The 18,160-nt window shown below is 49.8% G+C and overlaps 1 protein-coding gene across 1 annotated transcript in view; it reads right to left on the bottom strand.

Moving 5' to 3' along the window:
* TPO (thyroid peroxidase) overlaps positions 1-17,496 on the bottom strand; it is a 56,934-nt gene extending 39,438 nt beyond the window's left edge. The window contains exons 1-6 of the mRNA XM_053587714.1: positions 17,403-17,496; positions 14,707-14,791; positions 11,189-11,355; positions 9,076-9,208; positions 6,910-7,039; positions 4,683-4,889 (exon numbers count right to left, since the gene is read on the bottom strand). Of these exons, the coding sequence (XP_053443689.1) occupies positions 4,683-4,889; positions 6,910-7,039; positions 9,076-9,208; positions 11,189-11,355; positions 14,707-14,791; positions 17,403-17,496 (816 nt within the window). The remainder of the gene's footprint in view (positions 1-4,682; positions 4,890-6,909; positions 7,040-9,075; positions 9,209-11,188; positions 11,356-14,706; positions 14,792-17,402) is intronic.
* Between the last annotated feature and the right edge of the window lie 664 nt (positions 17,497-18,160).

The raw sequence follows: 18,160 nt of genomic DNA, 5'->3' as shown, positions 1-18,160 counted from the left end.
CCAGATATCCATGGTCTGGAGCCTGGAATGTCAGGAGCCTAGAAGTGAAATGTCAGGGATATCAGCTGTCAAACTCAGGACTTAAGGTAATCAGACATTTCATAATCACCTAAATAAGAAAGGCAAATTAATAAATCAAAGTGAAAATTAAATAGGAAGAAAATTTATGGTGGAAGGAAATGTAAATCTGTACTTCATAGGCCGATGGAAGGGACAACAGGAAGGACAGGACTGCCACAGGGCTACAAGCGTTGTAACTGATCACTGCGGACAATTTCATGACAGCACCCTTGAGAATGACAAGCAAAAGAATGCCTCCCGGAAAAGCAGAAGTAACCGAAACTGTTCCCAGAAAAAATGGGAAACTCTCAAGATGATACTGACAAGGTGACCCCAAACCCAACGGGCCAGAAAACAGGCCTCGGTGGCACAGACAGCTGACTTCCACCTCGCCCCTTCTAGGGACAGGTGGGCCCTATGTCGCTTTAGCTATTTCAGCCACAGAAAAGAAAGTGCCCCAACTCATTTTACAGAGTCAGCGCAACTTTAATATTAGCCTCGATGAAGTTAGGCAGGGACAGGACAAGGGACCACTGCCTCCTGATGTCCCTTCTAAATAAAATGGAACGAGCAGGGCCATTGAGACAGCAGCCCACCAGAGTCACACAAGATTTACTCCTTGGGGGTTCAGTGTCAGAGAGTAGGTTTATATCACCTGGGATATCAGCAAACTAAAGAAGGAAACTTGTATCCACAGATATTTAAGATATAATGATAAAATTCACTATTATTTGCCATTCCTGGCTAAATAGAAGTAAAATAAAAAAGAGGGAAATTCCTTAAATAAAATGTAGAAGCAATAGCAAATATTATCTTGAGCAGTGAAAAAATGAAAATAATTTGAAATTAATGCCTGAACAGAAGTGCCCCCTATCACTGTTATTAATTAGTATTATCTGAAGATTAATAATTCAGTTAACCAAAGTCCAGAAAATGAACTAAGAGCTGTAAAACAACCGGAAGATGAGACTGAAAGCTGTGGGCTGCCTGTCTTCTCCACCCAGGAGGCACCCTGCATGGATGTAGGGCAGAAAGGGCACGTTTCCCACCTGCCAACACAGCAACCCAAAGAGAGATCCAGTTTACACACGAGGCTCACAGGAGGTGCTCGAGTAATGTATCATCAAGCTAGGGGGTCATTTGCTTGTGGTACAGAAAGCCAGTTATTGAGGTGCAGAGGGAGAGAGGCGTTATTGCGTTGTGATCAGACGGTGGGCGTGGGAGGTGTGCCTCAGACCTTCTCCCCTCCAACGAAAGGTGGGGGCTCCTGCAGCAGGTGGTGGGCCTGGCTGCCATGATGGGTCCAGGTGGCAGTGGTCTGGAGGTCAGGTGCTGGAGGCGGCTGTGGTTGGGGCCTGAGGGGTTTCAGTCCCTCATCCCGCATAGCTGCCATTTCTGTGAAAACCTCTAAGGTGGAGAAGTTTGTTAAGAAGATTACAGTATTCTGCTGAGAGAGTCTGAGGCATAGGGAATAGAACCAACCTGACTTTGGGGGGTCACTCTGCAAGGTGGAGCACCGATGTGCATCCTTCCTGCAGTCATAAGGATTCACGAGGGGCAGCTGGTGAGGAGCAGCCAGAGTTCTTGGGCCCCATGCAAAACGGGAGGACTCGGCAGGAGCCACATTCAGGGCATCAGCTGGACTTTAGTTGATTTAGGAAAAAGGGGTCAAAGGCATTGTAAGCATAGGAGAAATTGTTCTTGAAACTTGGCAGCTGTTATTTGGGAAATTTGTGTTTATGGAGACAGGCGGGAAGGGATGGCCCAATGGTGCTGAAGCTATGAAAGGACCACCACATGGGGCTCAGGCCAGATGGGGTCCAGGGTGCATGCTGATGGGGTCCAGCGTGCCAGACCACCCTCCCAGAGGAAACTCAGCCCCACGATGCCCCACACTTTCCTGCTTGGGGCTCCTGCCTTCAAAAATAATACTAAAAATTACATTTTGTGGTTGCTTTGGTGGAAAGATAAATACATCAATGTAGTTAAAACTTCCTTTTGCCTAAAAGTTTGTTTCTTTCTGATTTTAACATAAAAATTTCTGTGAGCACCACACCATCTCCTGTGGCAGGGTACCTCCTGGGTGGAGAAGACAGGCAGCCCACAGCCTTCAGTCCCATCTTTCGCTTGTTTTACAGCTCTTAGTTTATTTTCTGGACTTTGGTTAACTGAATTATTAATCTTCAGATAATACTAATTAATAACAGTGGTAGTGGGAATTTCTGTTCAGGCATTAATTTTAAATTAAATAGTTTCATTTTTTCACTGCTCAAGATAATATTTGCTATTGCTTCTACATTTTATTTCAGTGGAGCTCTCTGTGTACAGCCTGGCGCCTAGGACTCACAGCATCATAGATGGTGGTCTCTACCATGCCTTAGGCTGCTGAACTGGAGTTTTTTTGCAGTGATTCTGGTTTGCAGCCACTTGGCTGTGAACAAGGAGCTCTGCCTGAACTGGCTTATTGCTACAGATATGGGCTCTTCTACAAGAGCTGATAGCTGCCTCTACTGCAGGAGAAAAGAACTCAGGTCTCCCGGGAAGCCAAGAGAGTACCCTGCCCAGAGGCACATGCAGCCAGGGCCACTTGGGTGCTGGACGAGAAGGCTCCAGTGACAGGCCCTGCTGGTCCAGGGGCGGGGCCAGACCACATGTGAGAGAGTGACTGCTGTAGGGATGGGGAGCTGGACATGGTCAGAATTCACTTCCTGTGACCAATATAGCCTTGTGCAGCCATCCTCTGGTGACCCTTGCATGGCTTCATCTCCCCAATTTTTCCTTTTGGGCCACTATTTTGCAGGTGACTTGTGGGCTGGGACAGTGTCCAGCCTGCCCACTGGGCCTGTCTGCCTTTCCTGCCTGCCCAGCACACAGCCTGGTGTGACACAGAACACTGCCAGGGAAGCTGATTGGGAGAAAGTTCGTGAGGATGTGAACCCCCAGCAACCTGTGTTCTTAAGTAGAAAATGCCCCTTGCCAGCTTCAAAGCTATTTTTTAAAGTGATTGAAGTGATTAAAAGCCCTACTGGTGTTGTCTCTTGTTTCTGCTTGTAAAAGTGAGCATCAGTACAATATTAATAGAGAGAAATTCTGTGATATCTATCAAAATCCAACACGTACCTCCCTGCAAGTCAGCAGCTTCACCCCTCAGAGTCAGCGTCTGCACAGAGACTCGGTCCAGTGTGTGCTTCCCATCTCCTTGCCTGCAACCGCCTAACAACAGCCACAGAGCTGCTGACATCTTAAATGTCACCAATAAGGGAACTGGGTAATAAATTCCAGTGCACACATTTACAGAACAGTCATAAAACAAGTGAATGTTTTTCCATTTAATGATAGGGAGAAAAAGTAATAGAATTATTGCTAAGTGACCCTTACCCAGCACAGAGTGTGCTCAATGTGTGACACACGTACATGTAAGAAAAGCATGTGCACATGCACACACACACACGCCTAGATAAAAGTGTATGCACACACATGAGTGCACATACATGTACAGTAAAACGTGCACACACATCATGCAAAGAAAAGCATGTGCACACACAGACATGTAACAAAAGCACATACATACACATGTGTATACAGGTAAAAGCATGGGCACACACGTGTGCACACATAAAGAAAAGCATATGCTCATACACATAGTACATGTAAAGCATGCACATGTAAAGAAAATACGCTCACACATACATGTAATGAGAAGCACTGCACACATGTGTACACATACATGTAAAGAGAAGCACGTGCACTCATGTACACATGTAAAGAGAAGCAGGTGCACTTGTGTACACATGCATATAAAGAGAAGCACGTGCACTCGTGTACACATACATGTAAAGAGAAGCACATGCACTCGTGTACACATGCATATAAAGAGAAGCACTGCGCATGCATGTGTACACATACATGTAAAGAGAAGCATGTGCGCTCATGTACGCATACATGTAAAGAGAAGCACGTGCATTCATGTACACATGTAAAGAGAGCAGGTATGCTCATGTACACATACATGTAAAGAGAAGCACGTGCACTCGTGTACACGTGCATGTAAAGAGAAGCACATGCACTCGTATACACATACATGTAAAGAGAAGCACGTGCACTCGTGTACACATACATGTAAAGAGAAGCACGTGCACTCGTGTACACATGCATATAAAGAGAAGCACGTGCACTCGTGTACACATACATGTAAAGAGAAGCACATGCACTCGTATACACATGCATATAAAGAGAAGCACTGCGCATGCATGTGTACACATACATGTAAAGAGAAGCACGTGCGCTCATGTACACATGCATGTAAAGAGAAGCACGTGCATTCATGTACACATGTAAAGAGAAGCAGGTATGCTCATGTACACATGCATGTAAAGAGAAGCACGTGCACTCGTGTACACATGCATGTAAAGAGAAGCACTGCACATGCCTGTGTACACCTTATGCACACGTGATAGATGACCTCTAGTGGGATGTGTAGGAAACTCACAGCAGCTGTTAACCCTGGAGACGGACAAAAGGAGCAGACTTCCGTGTTTCATTCTATGCTTCCCTGACTGGCTTTTCAAAAGGCATTCATTTCTTCCATAATAAAAATAAAGACGTTAACAGACTCTACCTACCTGAATAGGAAAACACGGGCTTCTGTTCTCACAGGTCAGCAGGCAATCAGCTCCGCCTCCAAACGCAGCTCTGCTGGTGCTCTGGGGTGTGAGGGCCATGTCGTGGGCAATGTACTGTCCCCACACTGTCAGGAGGTCAGAGTACTGGTCATCTTCTGTGACAGCTTCATTGGAAACTTGAATGACCTCTCGTGTCACCTCCCGTACCTGGGAGAGAAGAGGCCATTTGTCATGATGCAGGGAAGCACATCTCGGCAGGATGAGGCCACGTAGGGTGCTTATGGCCCAGTGTGGGTCTTGTCACAGAACTGTGGTGCCTAGAACTGTGGTGACTTCCCTGTGGTTACGCGGAAAGAACCTGAGCCGGAGGGAGACACACCTGGCCTTGGGCCCCTGACACTCACTTGTGGTGGTGTTAGCAGCTCTTGGCCGTAGTTTGTGATGGGCTGTGGTGGAAGTTCCGTTAGCATCATTTTGAAAGCGTCCAGCGAGATTCAGTCTGTGACTGGCAGGGCAGAGTCTCTGCCACCGGCATGATCTCACGGCTGGTAACCTGCTGGAGTTTGCCCAGCTGGTTTCCAGAAGGCCTGGGATCAGAGCCTCCCATTTCCTTCTCATTTCTTCCTTTCTCCAGTGGGGCATCTACACAGATATCTCATGTCTATCTCAAAGTGTGTTTAGGGACCACACAGCCATTTTCTGTGCCACAGACCCAGACCTTGTCCTGGGCAGGTCACAGCCTCCCCTCTTGACTTAGATACTTGGAGTGAGATTTGGATTGGATTTTGAACACCACATAGATGCTGTATGAGATGGAATTTGGGGCCCTTGAGACAGGGTGGGGGGGATGTCATGTGGAATGAATTTCCACATTTTGGGATCAGAGGGCAGTCCCTGGCAGGTAGAATGATGCTGTCCCCAAAAATGTCCATGCCCTAAAACTCAGAACCCAAGATGTGATTATATGTGAGAAATAGGAACAATGTTCTTTAAATAATCCCTAAAACTCTAAAATACCAACTTTACAAGAAAAGAGCACCTTGAGGTGTCCATTCTAATCACGTGGGACCTGAAAGTCAAGGCCCTTTCCTAACTGTAGTCAGGGGGAAGGGCGTCTGGGAGGAAGGCACAGGGGGGTCTGGGCTGGTGGCTGTTAGGGGGAGCCCTGAGCCAAGGTCTGTGGCATCTCTGGAAGCTGGAAAAGGCAGGGGCCTGGCTTCTAGAGCCTATGGAAGGAGCAGCCCTACCTGCACCTCTATGTGATCCCGGAGACCCACATCAGCCTTTTGATGGACAGAAATGGAAGGTAAAGGAAGTGATCTAAGCCACTACTTTGAAGTAACTTTTTACAGCATGAGAAGGAAGCTCACACAGTCTTCCTTTAAAGACACTTGAGCTCTAATTTTTCTAAATAGTTATATAATCCTGGGTGAAGAAGGATTTCTAGAACCATGGCCTCAGGAGGTGAACTGGTTCAGTGTCCAGCACAAGGTAGGTAAGATACTACGATCCCACTTCAGGGACACTGCAACTGAGGCCGAGAAGGAAAGTGACTTGCAGGGGATGGAAGTGGTGTGGAGCATGCACCTGCCAGGTTCCACCTCTCTGCGGCTCAGCCTCTGCCCCCGGTCCTTGCCGGCATCTGGGAACACTGGTCCCTGTGCCCACAGCCACCTAGAGGATGGCCTGCGTAGGGGATGCTGTGTCAGTCCACAGCACGCTTTGGGTGAACACAGCCATCCACAGTTGTACTTCAGGGGAATATCCTTACTAAATACAGGATAAGAGCAAGTGGGCTGGTCCATCCATTGAAGTGAATAGTTAAATTGGGAACAAAAGGACTTTTTTACTGATGCAATAGATTACCAGATTGGGTATGATTATTTAGTGAAGAAATTCACCTCTGGGAGTAAGTGATAACTATCATCTTTACCTAATGAGAGCATTAATTAATTAAGATGCATCTTTGAATGCACTAAGCCTACCTGATGAATAAGATATTTATTCAAAAGCACTGGTGTGATTGTCCAATCTGGGGCTTTACTGTAACCATCCCCAATGATTTCAGTCTCCCAGAGGCTTGTGCGCTGCCCCCGACTGTGACCCCACTGCAAAGGGAGGGACGGCCTCACACGGTGCCTGGTGCCTCCAGTGAGAGCTCAGTGAAGGTCCCCAGCCTCTGGGTCCCACATGGGGTCCAGCTGGCCAGTGGTCCTGAGGTACCCACCAGGGGCAGGGGAAACCCATTATATAGGAAGCCGTGGTTCCAGCCGCGGGGCTGACTGAAGCCATCTTCGTAGTCGGGAGGCAGCCATCGGGCCAGGGCTGTGTTGGAGGCGCCCCACCGCGGGTGGTCTCTGTGGAACAAATGTGCACAAGTTTGAGCCAAGGGAGGAAAAGGGAGGAAGCAAGTCCTGCATAGGAGGCTATGTCCTCAGGGAAATCAGGGTGGCTTCCCAAGACCTTAGGCATAAGGAAGACTCCATCTGGGCACACGGGGTGGTCCTAAAAGGCATCCCAGGGGCAGGTGGACACAGCTGGTCTCAGGGGACATGCTGCACAGCCTCAGTCCTCCCCCCAGTGGAGTCTCTGTGAGGCCTGCTGCCCCCAGGTCCCTTCCCGTGAGCTCTCTCCTGCTTTTTCCTCAAAGGCACCCTGCCACCCTCTAGGGTACACGGGCACTTCCCTCCAGGAAAGAAGCTTGGGACGCTCCAAACAAAGAGGAAATTTGAAATATTGTGGTATTTCAACATCCTTTAATTAAAGCACCATAAAACCACCCAGAATCTTCTCCCTATACTATGCACTTATTAGAAAAATAAACTTGTAGAAACTTTGGAATTTGCTGCAATATTGTAAGTTTACAAGTTAGATAGTTGACAGGGGGACCATTATATATTTATTTGATTTGAAAATAAAGTTAGGGCTTTTCTGAGAAAGAGGAAGCCGTATTTGGTTGATGGGTTTGGCAGTGAGAATGGACTCAGTCAGGCGGGTTAAAGGCCGTGCTCTCCCTTAGTGGTTGGATCCGCATCTCAAGATGACAGTTGTCCAGCACTCACTGTGGGGTGCTGGACAGCACACTGGGGCCTCACACGTGCCACCTTTCAAAACAAACTCAACCCCGAAAAGTAGCTACAGTTCCCACTCCGCAGATGTGGAGACAGAAGCCTCAGGTGGCAACGTGAACCAAGAAGGCCCCTTGCCTGGTACGTCAGTGGCTGCAACTAGACAGCTGGTGTGTCTGACCCAGAGGCACGCCGCACGGCCACACCCTCAGCACTCTGAGTGTGAGGCTTCTGCTGCCCTTTGCAGGGCCTGTGTGGTTGGGCATGGCCCAGGGCAGGACAGGTCCCTGGCTTGCTCTGCACCTCTGCTTTCCTAGATTCTCCACCCCTCCTGCCTGGGCATCCCTGTCTTAACTATGGGAAGTCTGACTCTGCAAGAAAGCCTCTGCCCCTGCCCTGCATGTGGTGTCTGACAATGCAGCTAAGGACACCTTAGGCTCAATTGAGCTATTTAAACTTGGCTTCGTATCCTCCTTGAAGCAGCCACAAATAGTTGCTGTGTTTAGTTTGCTAAGAGGGGACAGAAGGGACTTCCATGGTAAGTATTTTCCGTTCCGTTATCTGAGTCCATGGAGGCTGCATGGGGGCTGCATTTTCACTTACTCTTTCAGGACACTCAGGCCGGCAAGGTACTGTTCAGGCTTTGAACTCTGCTTGTCTCTTTCTGGATACTATCTTAGAAAATGTTTTTTTTAAAAAGCAACTTGAGTGTTTTTCACGGAAGGACTCTGGGTGGTGGGCAGGCCTGAGTCAGACCTGAGCCTGTGGACTGTGACAGCGGGTCTCCACCATCATGTCCCAATGGTGACAAAGCTTTAAGTTTCAGTAAGTCCTCCCAGAGGGAAGGCACAATAAAACCCTGACCAGAGGGCGAGGAAGAGCCCCTGCTGGGCCTGAGACCTCGCTGGAGTCCTGTTTCCTGCTTCAAAAATGGTTTTCCCATTACAAGTGGAAAGGCAGGGGACTTTCTGGAGAACACACACAGGAATACTGGGAGGGAGCCTCCCGGCAGTGGGGCAGGCAGAGGGCAGGGTTCACGTCGTGCAGTGCAGCGGGACTGAGGGAGGGCGTTGGGGTGGTGGTGGAGTTGGCCACAGCAGGGGGTGTGACTGTTGGATTAGAAACCCAGTGCAGCGTGACGGCAGTGGGCCCTTGTGACTTCTGCTGAGGTTGTTGGTAAGCATGGGGAGGATGGGTTTCCCAGATGGAAGTCAGTGCCTTTGATGCATCTGAAACATGCTAGTGAGCAGTGCAGCCCTTTCGTGGGTTCGGGTGACTTATGAGGACCATGGACAGCACGAGAAGTTGGGGCCCGCGAGCCGCACCTGTTGTTGCAGGCGCCCGTGATGAGCCGGTACTTGCGGGCCAGGCAGGTGTCCGGGCAGGTGGGCAGTGTCATGAAGGGCAAGCATCCCGACATGTTGGAGATTAGACCGAGCAGGTCCTCTGAGAAGGCATCTGAGAAAGGAACAGGAAACCGCAAGCCCTCCATTCCTGATCACAGATCTACCCATGGACTCCACTGCAGCCTTACAAGGGGCCAGCATCTCAGCCTGGGACCAGGTGTCACCTAAATCGTCCTTTTGAGAAAGTTCTGTTCTGCCTTTAAATCAACTGCTCTCTAGTTTAATTCCTTCAAGCTTCCTTATTGCTGGGAAGGTGGGTTTTTAAAGCTTGTTTTTTCTTTGTGATCCTTCAGGAAAGCAATCTGAGTGCTCCCAAGACAGAGAGGCAGTGAGCTGGGTCTGGGAGTTACCACCTCTCTCACAGACACCTGGTACCTCAGTGCGAGGACGCAGTAAGGCCGTGTGCCCAGCAGAGACCTGTCCCTCAGAAGAGAGCACACACCTGGTGTCTACCCCCACCTGATCACAAAGCCCCCTTCGTGTGCATTGACTTCTGGTTCTCTTTCTAGATTAGGGCTCCAGAAAACAGTTTCCCTCCTTTTATTTTATCTTATTTTATTTTATTTATTTATTTGACTATTTTTTTGCTGTTTATAGGTTATTCAACAAATCAAAGGGAAGGCAGTTGTGTTGCCCATTAGTAGAAGTAATCATCGGTCGCTTCTCCAAGGTGGTTTATGTACATCTTTGAAGATAATGCCTTAAAACCTTGATTAACTGCATACCAATGAAGTTGAGATATTCAATAGGAAACACCAGGCAGGAATATATCCCATTTACAGACAGGACAGAAACAAAACAAGCCTCTTACTGAATAATGACTGCTCTACTCAGCAGCTCAATGAAGGGCCCAAGGGTGTCCAACAGACCCCACTGTGAGGTGTGTACAGTTAACAGAGGACAGTGTGCAGGTTCCTCAGAAGGGTGAGTGCCCAGACGTGGTCACAGCTGGCTGACCACAACCCAGGCGAGGGGGCAGCACTGGGCATAATTACTACTTGGTGGGGAAGTGACAAGGACCGATTCGACTCCTGTTACTTTCTAAACCCTCCAGACGGGCTGTGCCCATAATGGAAATAATTTTAAAGCATCCTACATTATGAGGTTCTGTCCTCCCTAAACGCCTGCACTCACAGATCTGGACCAGAAGGGGTGGGGTTTCTGCAGGGCCCAACTCATTGCAGGGCAGGGCCTGGGACCAGAACTCCTCAGAGACATTTTCCAGTTTTGTGGTTTGAAACAAAACCATTTCAAGAGCATCTTTGGTTGCTATAAAGATCAATTAAACTGAACTGTTACAAGTTGAGGATATGAGAATTCTGTTAATCCTGGTTTTGCCAAGTTTGTCTTATTTTAAAAGAGGAGTGAATCAGCACTAATTAACCCAGAGCTGGTTGGGAGGAAGAGCGTGGAGAGCAAGTTGTTCACGGCACTGCAGTGGGAGACTCTCTTTAAGTCCATGACAAGGAGACCTTGATCTCTGCTTCCCACTGGCCGGAATTACAACCGCACCTCAGCCTCTCAGCTTCGTATGACTACAGGGTTCTGAAGGCTGAATGTTTATACTCTGTTCTTCCCATAGCCATCTGCAGGAGCAGCCAGTGTTACTGTCCTCACCTTAGAGACAGCTGGCTCTCAGGGACCCCTGCAAGGCTGTGACTTCTTGGTGGGAAGCCAGGACTTGAGTGTCACCTGCTGTTTTTACCTAGTCCTTCCCTAGAGGGAAGGTCGCCCTGAGTTCCAACTGGGCAAGGGTCTATGGGAGAATCCCTAAATTATTTCATACCATAAAACAGGATGTTTAACTCACTAAACTGGTTTTCCAAATTTGATTTGAATAGCAGAGAAACAGTTATTTTTCAGACTAACAAAAATAAGACACTGACTGGTGAGCATTTTACAGGGCTGCAGCTTCCATGGCCCCCTCCCACCCCCCACAGGGGCCAGGATTGCATCCTGCTTGGTGTCTGAACAAGCAACCTCTCCTCTCAGCTGTGGCTCCTGGGCATGGAGGGGCAGGTGTGGGGCTCACCTGTGGGACCCCTTGACTGCTGGTTCAGGTGGGAGGCTCTTCTCAGCGCCTGCACTGAAGTCTCCATTATCTCTGCTGCTCGAGAAACAGCTCTGCTGGTTGGCTCCGGGAGTTTGGAGAAAGACAGAAGCTGAGCTGGGGAAATGATGTCCCTTTTTCTGAGGTTTCTTTGCTCAAACAGGAGATATAAAATTACCTATTGATTTATTTACAGTTGCTTTGGAACTTAATTACTCATTAAAGAAGCAGACCTTCCTTAATGACTATCACGTTCCAGGCAGTGTGCTGGGCACCTTGTGAACCTACACAGGACTAGCCCTTAGCCCTACTAAACTCACAGGACATGTGGGCTTACTCAGGGGAAGAGGATGTAAGTGTAAGAACTGAGGAAAGGACAGTGGTCACTACACCAGCTGTTAGGAGAGAACGTCTCTTCCAAACCTAGACACTGCTGACCGAAGATCAGAGAGCTCATAGCCCCCAGGCCAGAGACAGACCTACCCAGCTTCCTGTGACCTGGAGTTATCCTACCTTACCCCACATCTCAGGTGGGGCTACCCTGCAATACCCCACATCTCACATCTCAGGTGGGGCTACCCCCCTTACCCCACATCCCAGGTGGGGCTACCCCCGTTACCCCACATCTCAAGTGGGGCTAACCCCCATACCCCACATCTCAGGTGGGGCTACCCTGCAATACCCTACATCTCACATCTCAGGTGGGGCTACCCCCCTTACCCCACATCCCAGGTGGGGCTACCCCCCTTACCCCACATCTCAAGTGGGGCTAACCCCCATACCCCACATCTCAGGTGGGGCTACCCCCCTTACCCCACATCTCAAGTGGGGCTAACCCCCGTAACCCACATCTCAGGTGGGGCTACCCCCTTTACCCCACATCTCAGGTGGGTCTATCATGCCTTACCCCACATCTCAGGTGGGGCTACCCCCCTTACCCCACATCTCAAGTGGGGCTAACCCCCTTACCCCACATCACAGGTGGGGCTACCCCCCTTACCCCACATCTCAGGTGGGGCTAACCCCCGTAACCCACATCTCAGGTGGGGCTACCCCCCTTACCCCACATCTCAAGTGGGGCTAACCCCCGTAACCCACATCTCAAGTGGGGCTACCCCCTTTACCCCACATCTCAGGTGGGTCTATCACGCCTTACCCCACATCTCAGGTGGGGCTACCCCCCTTACCCCACATCTCAAGTGGGGCTAACCCCCATACCCCACATCTCAGGTGGGGCTACCCCCCTTACCCCACATCTCAAGTGGGGCTAACCCCCATAACCCACATCTCAGGTGGGGCTACCCCCCTTACCCCACATCTCAAGTGGGGCTAACCCCCGTAACCCACATCTCAGGTGGGGCTACCCCTTACCCCACATCTCAGGTGGGGCTACCCCCCTTACCCCACATCTCAGGTGGGGCTAACCCCCATACCCCACATCTCAAGTGGGGCTAACCCCCTTACCCCACATCTCAGGTGGGGCTACCCCCCTTACCCCACATCTCAAGTGGGGCTAACCCCCATACCCCACATCTCAGGTGGGACTACCCCCCTTACCCCACATCTCAGGTGGGGCTACCCCCCTTACCCCACATCTCAAGTGGGGCAAACCCCCGTAACCCACATCTCAGGTGGGGCTACCCTCCTTACCCCACATCTCAGGTGGGGCTACCCCCCTTACCCCACATCTCAGGTGGGGCTAACCCCCATACCCCACATCTCAGGTGGGGCTACCCCCCTTACCCCACATCTCAAGTGGGGCTAACCCCCGTAACCCACATCTCAGGTGGGGCTACCCTCCTTACCCCACATCTCAGGTGGGGCTACCCCCCTTACCCCACATCTCAGGTGGGGCTAACCCCCATACCCCACATCTCAGGTGGGGCTACCCCCCTTACCCCACATCTCAAGTGGGGCTAACCCCCGTAACCCACATCTCAGGTGGGGCTACCCCCTTTACCCCACATCCCAGGTGGGTCTATCACACCTTACCCCACATCTCAGGAGGGGCTACCCCCTGTACCCCACATCTCAGGTGGGACTAACCCCTGTACCCCACATCTCAGGTGGGGCTAACCACTGTACCCCACATCTCAGGTGGGGCTACCCCTTTTACCCCACATCCCAGGTGGGGCTGTCCTACCTAACCCCACATCTCAGGGTGGCCTATCCCCCGTACCCCACATCTCAGGTGGGGCTACCCCTCTTACCCCACATCCCCGGTGGGGCTGTCCCGCCTTACCCCACATCTCAGGGGGGCCTATTGCCCCTTACCCCACATCTCAGGTGGGGCTAACCTCCTTACCCCACATCATGGGAGCTATCCTGCCTTACCCCACATCTCAGGGGGGGCTACCCTGCAATACCCCACATCTCACATCTCAGGTGGGGCTACCCCCCATACCCCACATCTCAGGTGGGGCTACCCCCCTTACCCCACGTCCCAGGTGGGGCTATCATACCTTACCCCACATCTCAGGTGGGGCTACCCCCATACCCCACATCTCAGGTGGGGCTACCCCCCTTACCCCACATCTCAAGTGGGGCTAACCCCCGTAACCCACATCTCAGGTGGGGCTACCCCCTTTACCCCACATCCCAGGTGGGTCTATCACGCCTTACCCCACATCTCAGGTGGGACTAACCCCTGTACCCCACATCTCAGGTGGGGCTACCCCCCTTACCCCACATCTCAGGTGGGGCTAACCACTGTACCCCATATCTCAGGTGGGGCTATCATACCTTACCCCACATCTCAAGTGGGGCTAACCCCCATACCCCACATCTCAGGTGGGGCTACCCCCCTTACCCCACGTCCCAGGTGGGGCTATCATACCTTACCCCACATCTCAGGTGGGGCTACCCCCATACCCCACATCTCAGGTGGGGCTACCCCCCTTACCCCACATCTCAAGTGGGGCTAACCCCCGTAACCCACATCTCAGGTGGGGCTACCCCCTTTACCCCACATCCCAGGTGGGTCTATCACGCCTTACCCCACATCTCAGGTGGGACTAACCCCTGTACCCCACATCTCAGGTGGGGCTACCCCCCTTACCCCACATCTCAGGTGGGGCTAACCACTGTACCCCACATCTCAGGTGGGGCTACCCCTCTTACCCCACATCCCAGGTGAGGCTGTCCTACCTAACCCCACATCTCAGGGGGGCCTATCCCCCCGTACCCCACATCTCAGGTGGGGCTACCCCTGTACCCCACATCTCAGGTGGAGCTACCCCTCTTACCCCACATCCCAGGTGGGGCTGTCCTGCCTTACCCCACATCTCAGGGGGGCCTATCCCCCCTTACCCCACATCTCAGGGGGGCCTATCCCCCCTTACCCCACATCCCAGGTGGGGCTGTCCTGCCTTACCCCACATCTCAGGGGGGCCTATTGCCCCTTACCCCACATCTCAGGTGGGGCTAACCTCCTTACCCCACATCTCAGGGGGGGCTACCCTGCAATACCCCACATCTCAGGTGGGGCTGTCCCACCTCACCTTTCCATATTGTGGCAGATGGTGCTGTCCACCAGGAACCTGCTCTTCTCCACAACACTGATGACACGTGATTCCTCAGTCTCCACTGTGGAATGAATATCACACAGTCAAACCCATGTAAGGGTCATAGTTCTCTGTCTGCCTCAGCTGTTCCACCACATTCAGTGTGAGGTGAGATAACCACAGGAAGTCCACTGCTGTTAGGTCCTAAGGTCCTGGGAGATTGTTTAAGCTCTGGGAGTCTCGGTTTTCCCATTATCTCCCCCCACAGAGCTGCCTGTGGAATGGGAGGAGGAGTTATTTACACTCAATTCATCACTGCCCCCTTCCACTTCTAGTGATTCAAAATAACCTCACCTAAATTAGTAATCAACTTTATAATACTATTTGCCTACTTAAATTTGTGCATTTAACAAAAACAAATGATTCAAATATGTCAGCAATTTCCAGTGAAAGCACTCTGACTTTATTTTATTTGTTTTATTATCTGGAATGTTTAATAGGTTACGATCCCCCTTCTGGTTAGAATGTGAAGGTCCAGGTGAGTCCCGGAAAGAGGGCAAGTGCTTCTGGTAATGTGACGAGTTTCCAAATTGATCTTTGTGTAAGTTTAGAAACAAATGTATTTCATTCAATGACGTATAGTTTACACAAAGATCAATGTTTTTGAGCATTACGTATCCATGTAGAATAAAACAACTTTTAAAGGTAGATTTATTTATCTTTAGAATTAAGTATCACAATAAATTGATGAGCCCAGCATTACTAAGTTACCAGATAACCTCTATCCTAAATGTCCTGTGAGATTCTGGCAGCAGCAGAGACTCCACTTCAGCCTCTGGAGACAGTGTGCCTGGGCCTGAGGTCACCCCAGGCCTCACAGGATGAGCAGGTTCAGACCCAGGGCCCGACATCTCTCCCTGCCTCCATCCCCATCCCACACTATCACAGCTGCTGTGGTTTCTCTGCCCTGCCACCAATTTCATAGAGCTCACTATAACACAGTTAAGAAGAACCCGTCATGGGTCATCTCTTGGGGCTCTGGATGATGCCACTGAGTGCTTGGGGCAGAGGGTGTCACCCCCGGGCCTGGCAGGGAGCAATCAAGGCCAGGTCCTGAGTGGATGATGGACATCCCTGGGGCAGCAAGGAGTGGCTGGGAGAGGTGGAGGGCATCATGCCCAGGGTCGCAGCTCTGCCAGCCCAGCACTACCACCCCCACTCGTAGGCCCAGTGCCATCCCCTGGGGAGTGGAGCCTGTAGGGGGAGCCTCCTGTCAGCTGTGTGCTCACGCTCAGCAAGGGGCCGGGGACTGAGCCCGCAGGGCATGAGCAGGAGTCCAGGGGGCTTCAGCAAAATAAAAGTCAAGTCTTCTCAGAGATGGACAAATATTAATAAAAGATTATTCCAGCAAAGATCGATATAATGATAAATGTAATGTCTTTCCTGACATTTAAAGAATATGATTTGTAAAATTAAAAAATGTGATAGACTTTTTTATAATTTGCTGAATATCTGTCGTGCATAAAAATTTGCTCGTAACTGGCTCCTTGACTTGTAACTTTTGTCACTAGTATCTACACCAACTTTAACAAACATGAACCAAGAGGGCAAAGCAATTAATTTACATGCTGTGCTCCCGCCTTTAGAAGGACGGATCTGAGACACGAAATCAGTTTTCCTCCAGTACTTGAAAATGCAAGATGGATTTTATTATTTTTAGCACTCCATGGGCAGGGCACCATGACTTTCAATGGAGAATCTCACTGATGCTCACGGATGGTGACTGTGATGGGCATTTCCCAGTTTTCTTCATTTGTAGCCTGGGCAGGGGCTATGGGAGGGCCCTGCGTGTGTGGTTGGATCTGGGAATGGTCTGATCAGTGGCCATGGGGTAGGGCCTGTGGGAGCCTCCAAGGAGCTTCAGCACAGCTGTGAAATGTCTGGACTCCTGGTATCAGGGAAAATTGGAAAAAATGTGGCTTCCAGCAGGAGATAGGCCTGGGTATGGATAGTGGATGGGGCAGCAGGGACTGGGGGAGGTTGACCATCCTTGGGAGACAGAAGAAGCCTTCAGTTATGGGGGGCAGAGGACTGGCACAAGCAAGGTCCAAGCACTGCACGGTGGCCAGGGTGACACTCAGAGAGGGGACAACTGTCCCAGGGCCCAGAGAATGTCCACAGGGCTGAAGTTTCTAGGCAAATGCCCCTCACCTTTGTCATCAGTGAGACTTTTCTGAGGGTTTGGAATTTAATTAATTCATTCATTTTAGCAAAAGCAAAGCAAAGAGTTTGATATGTGATTATTTTAACCACTGTACCTCCATAGTTTTCTTAATCTAATTTCACATTGTAGCACACTGATCCCAGAAGTTATTTAATAAAAAATGGTTTTGTAGGTAAGAAACAAAAATACTCCAAAAGAAATATTTTTTCAAAAATATATGAGCAGAGACCAATGGAAATTTTCAACTGTGTAACCATAGCAAAAGCAATTCTCTTTCAGAAAGAACTGTACAGTACCAGTATTTTAATCCTTCTAAACTTAAGAGTTACAACTTTTCCTCATGAAGTGTAACAAAACATACACTATAGGATCTTAACTGACTCCCCCAAACTACCATTATGCTCTCTATTTTTATAATTTTAAAAAAGAACTTTATAAAGTCAAAAGACCAGATTTATTTGCTACCTACCCCAAAGGAGTTCTTTGCCTCTTAAGATGAAAGTGAAGAAAAGGTGGGTGCCGATTATGGCCAGCGTGCCGGCCAGGACTATAACCATTCTCATCCTAAAATGAAACGGGGAGACAAAGCATGCAGGTGGGCAGTGACAGGGGCTGCAGCAACTGTGCCCCGGCCTCTTCTTAGGTTAGCAAGGTCTCTGTGAGCTGACCCCCTGCCTCTGCAGGGGTGACTGGTTCTACAAGCTTGAGGTCTGCAGGTCTGAAAGTCCTGGCGGCCTTCCAGCTCGGAGCCACACACCCAAGCCGTGGTGCTGGGCAGGCCTCCAGGGTCCTAATTATTTAAGAACAGATTTTTCATATTTGACAGCTCTCATCACTGAACTATCTCACTAACAACTTATTTTAATTTATGATAATGTCAAGCAGTGTAAAATTACTGACAATAGTATTGGGAATAAAAGAAATATATTTCTCCTAATAGTATATCTGTGTGGCAAAAGGTGAATAATATTAGGAAGGTGGTCTTTATGAAAGCAATAACTAAATCCTACTTGCATGTTGAATTTCTTATGCTTATAAAATGATTTCAGAATTACAGAGGTAAGACAGAGAAGAAAATTCAAAATTAATCATTTCTACTTTCCAAATCTTTGTTTTCTTAATCTTAGACCTCCTGTCGCTATTGTTGGACACCTGACTTTGTTGAGCAGGGTGGGGCTAACAGGAATGTTCTGACAGGGCATGTCCAGCATTGGTGATCAGAGAAGT

This window comes from Nycticebus coucang, chromosome 4 (assembly GCF_027406575.1).
Source record: "Nycticebus coucang isolate mNycCou1 chromosome 4, mNycCou1.pri, whole genome shotgun sequence".
In the NCBI taxonomy this organism is placed as follows: Eukaryota; Metazoa; Chordata; class Mammalia; order Primates; family Lorisidae; genus Nycticebus; species Nycticebus coucang.
The sequence above is the reverse complement of the archived record's forward strand: the minus strand, read 5'-3'. Positions and strand labels throughout refer to the sequence as shown.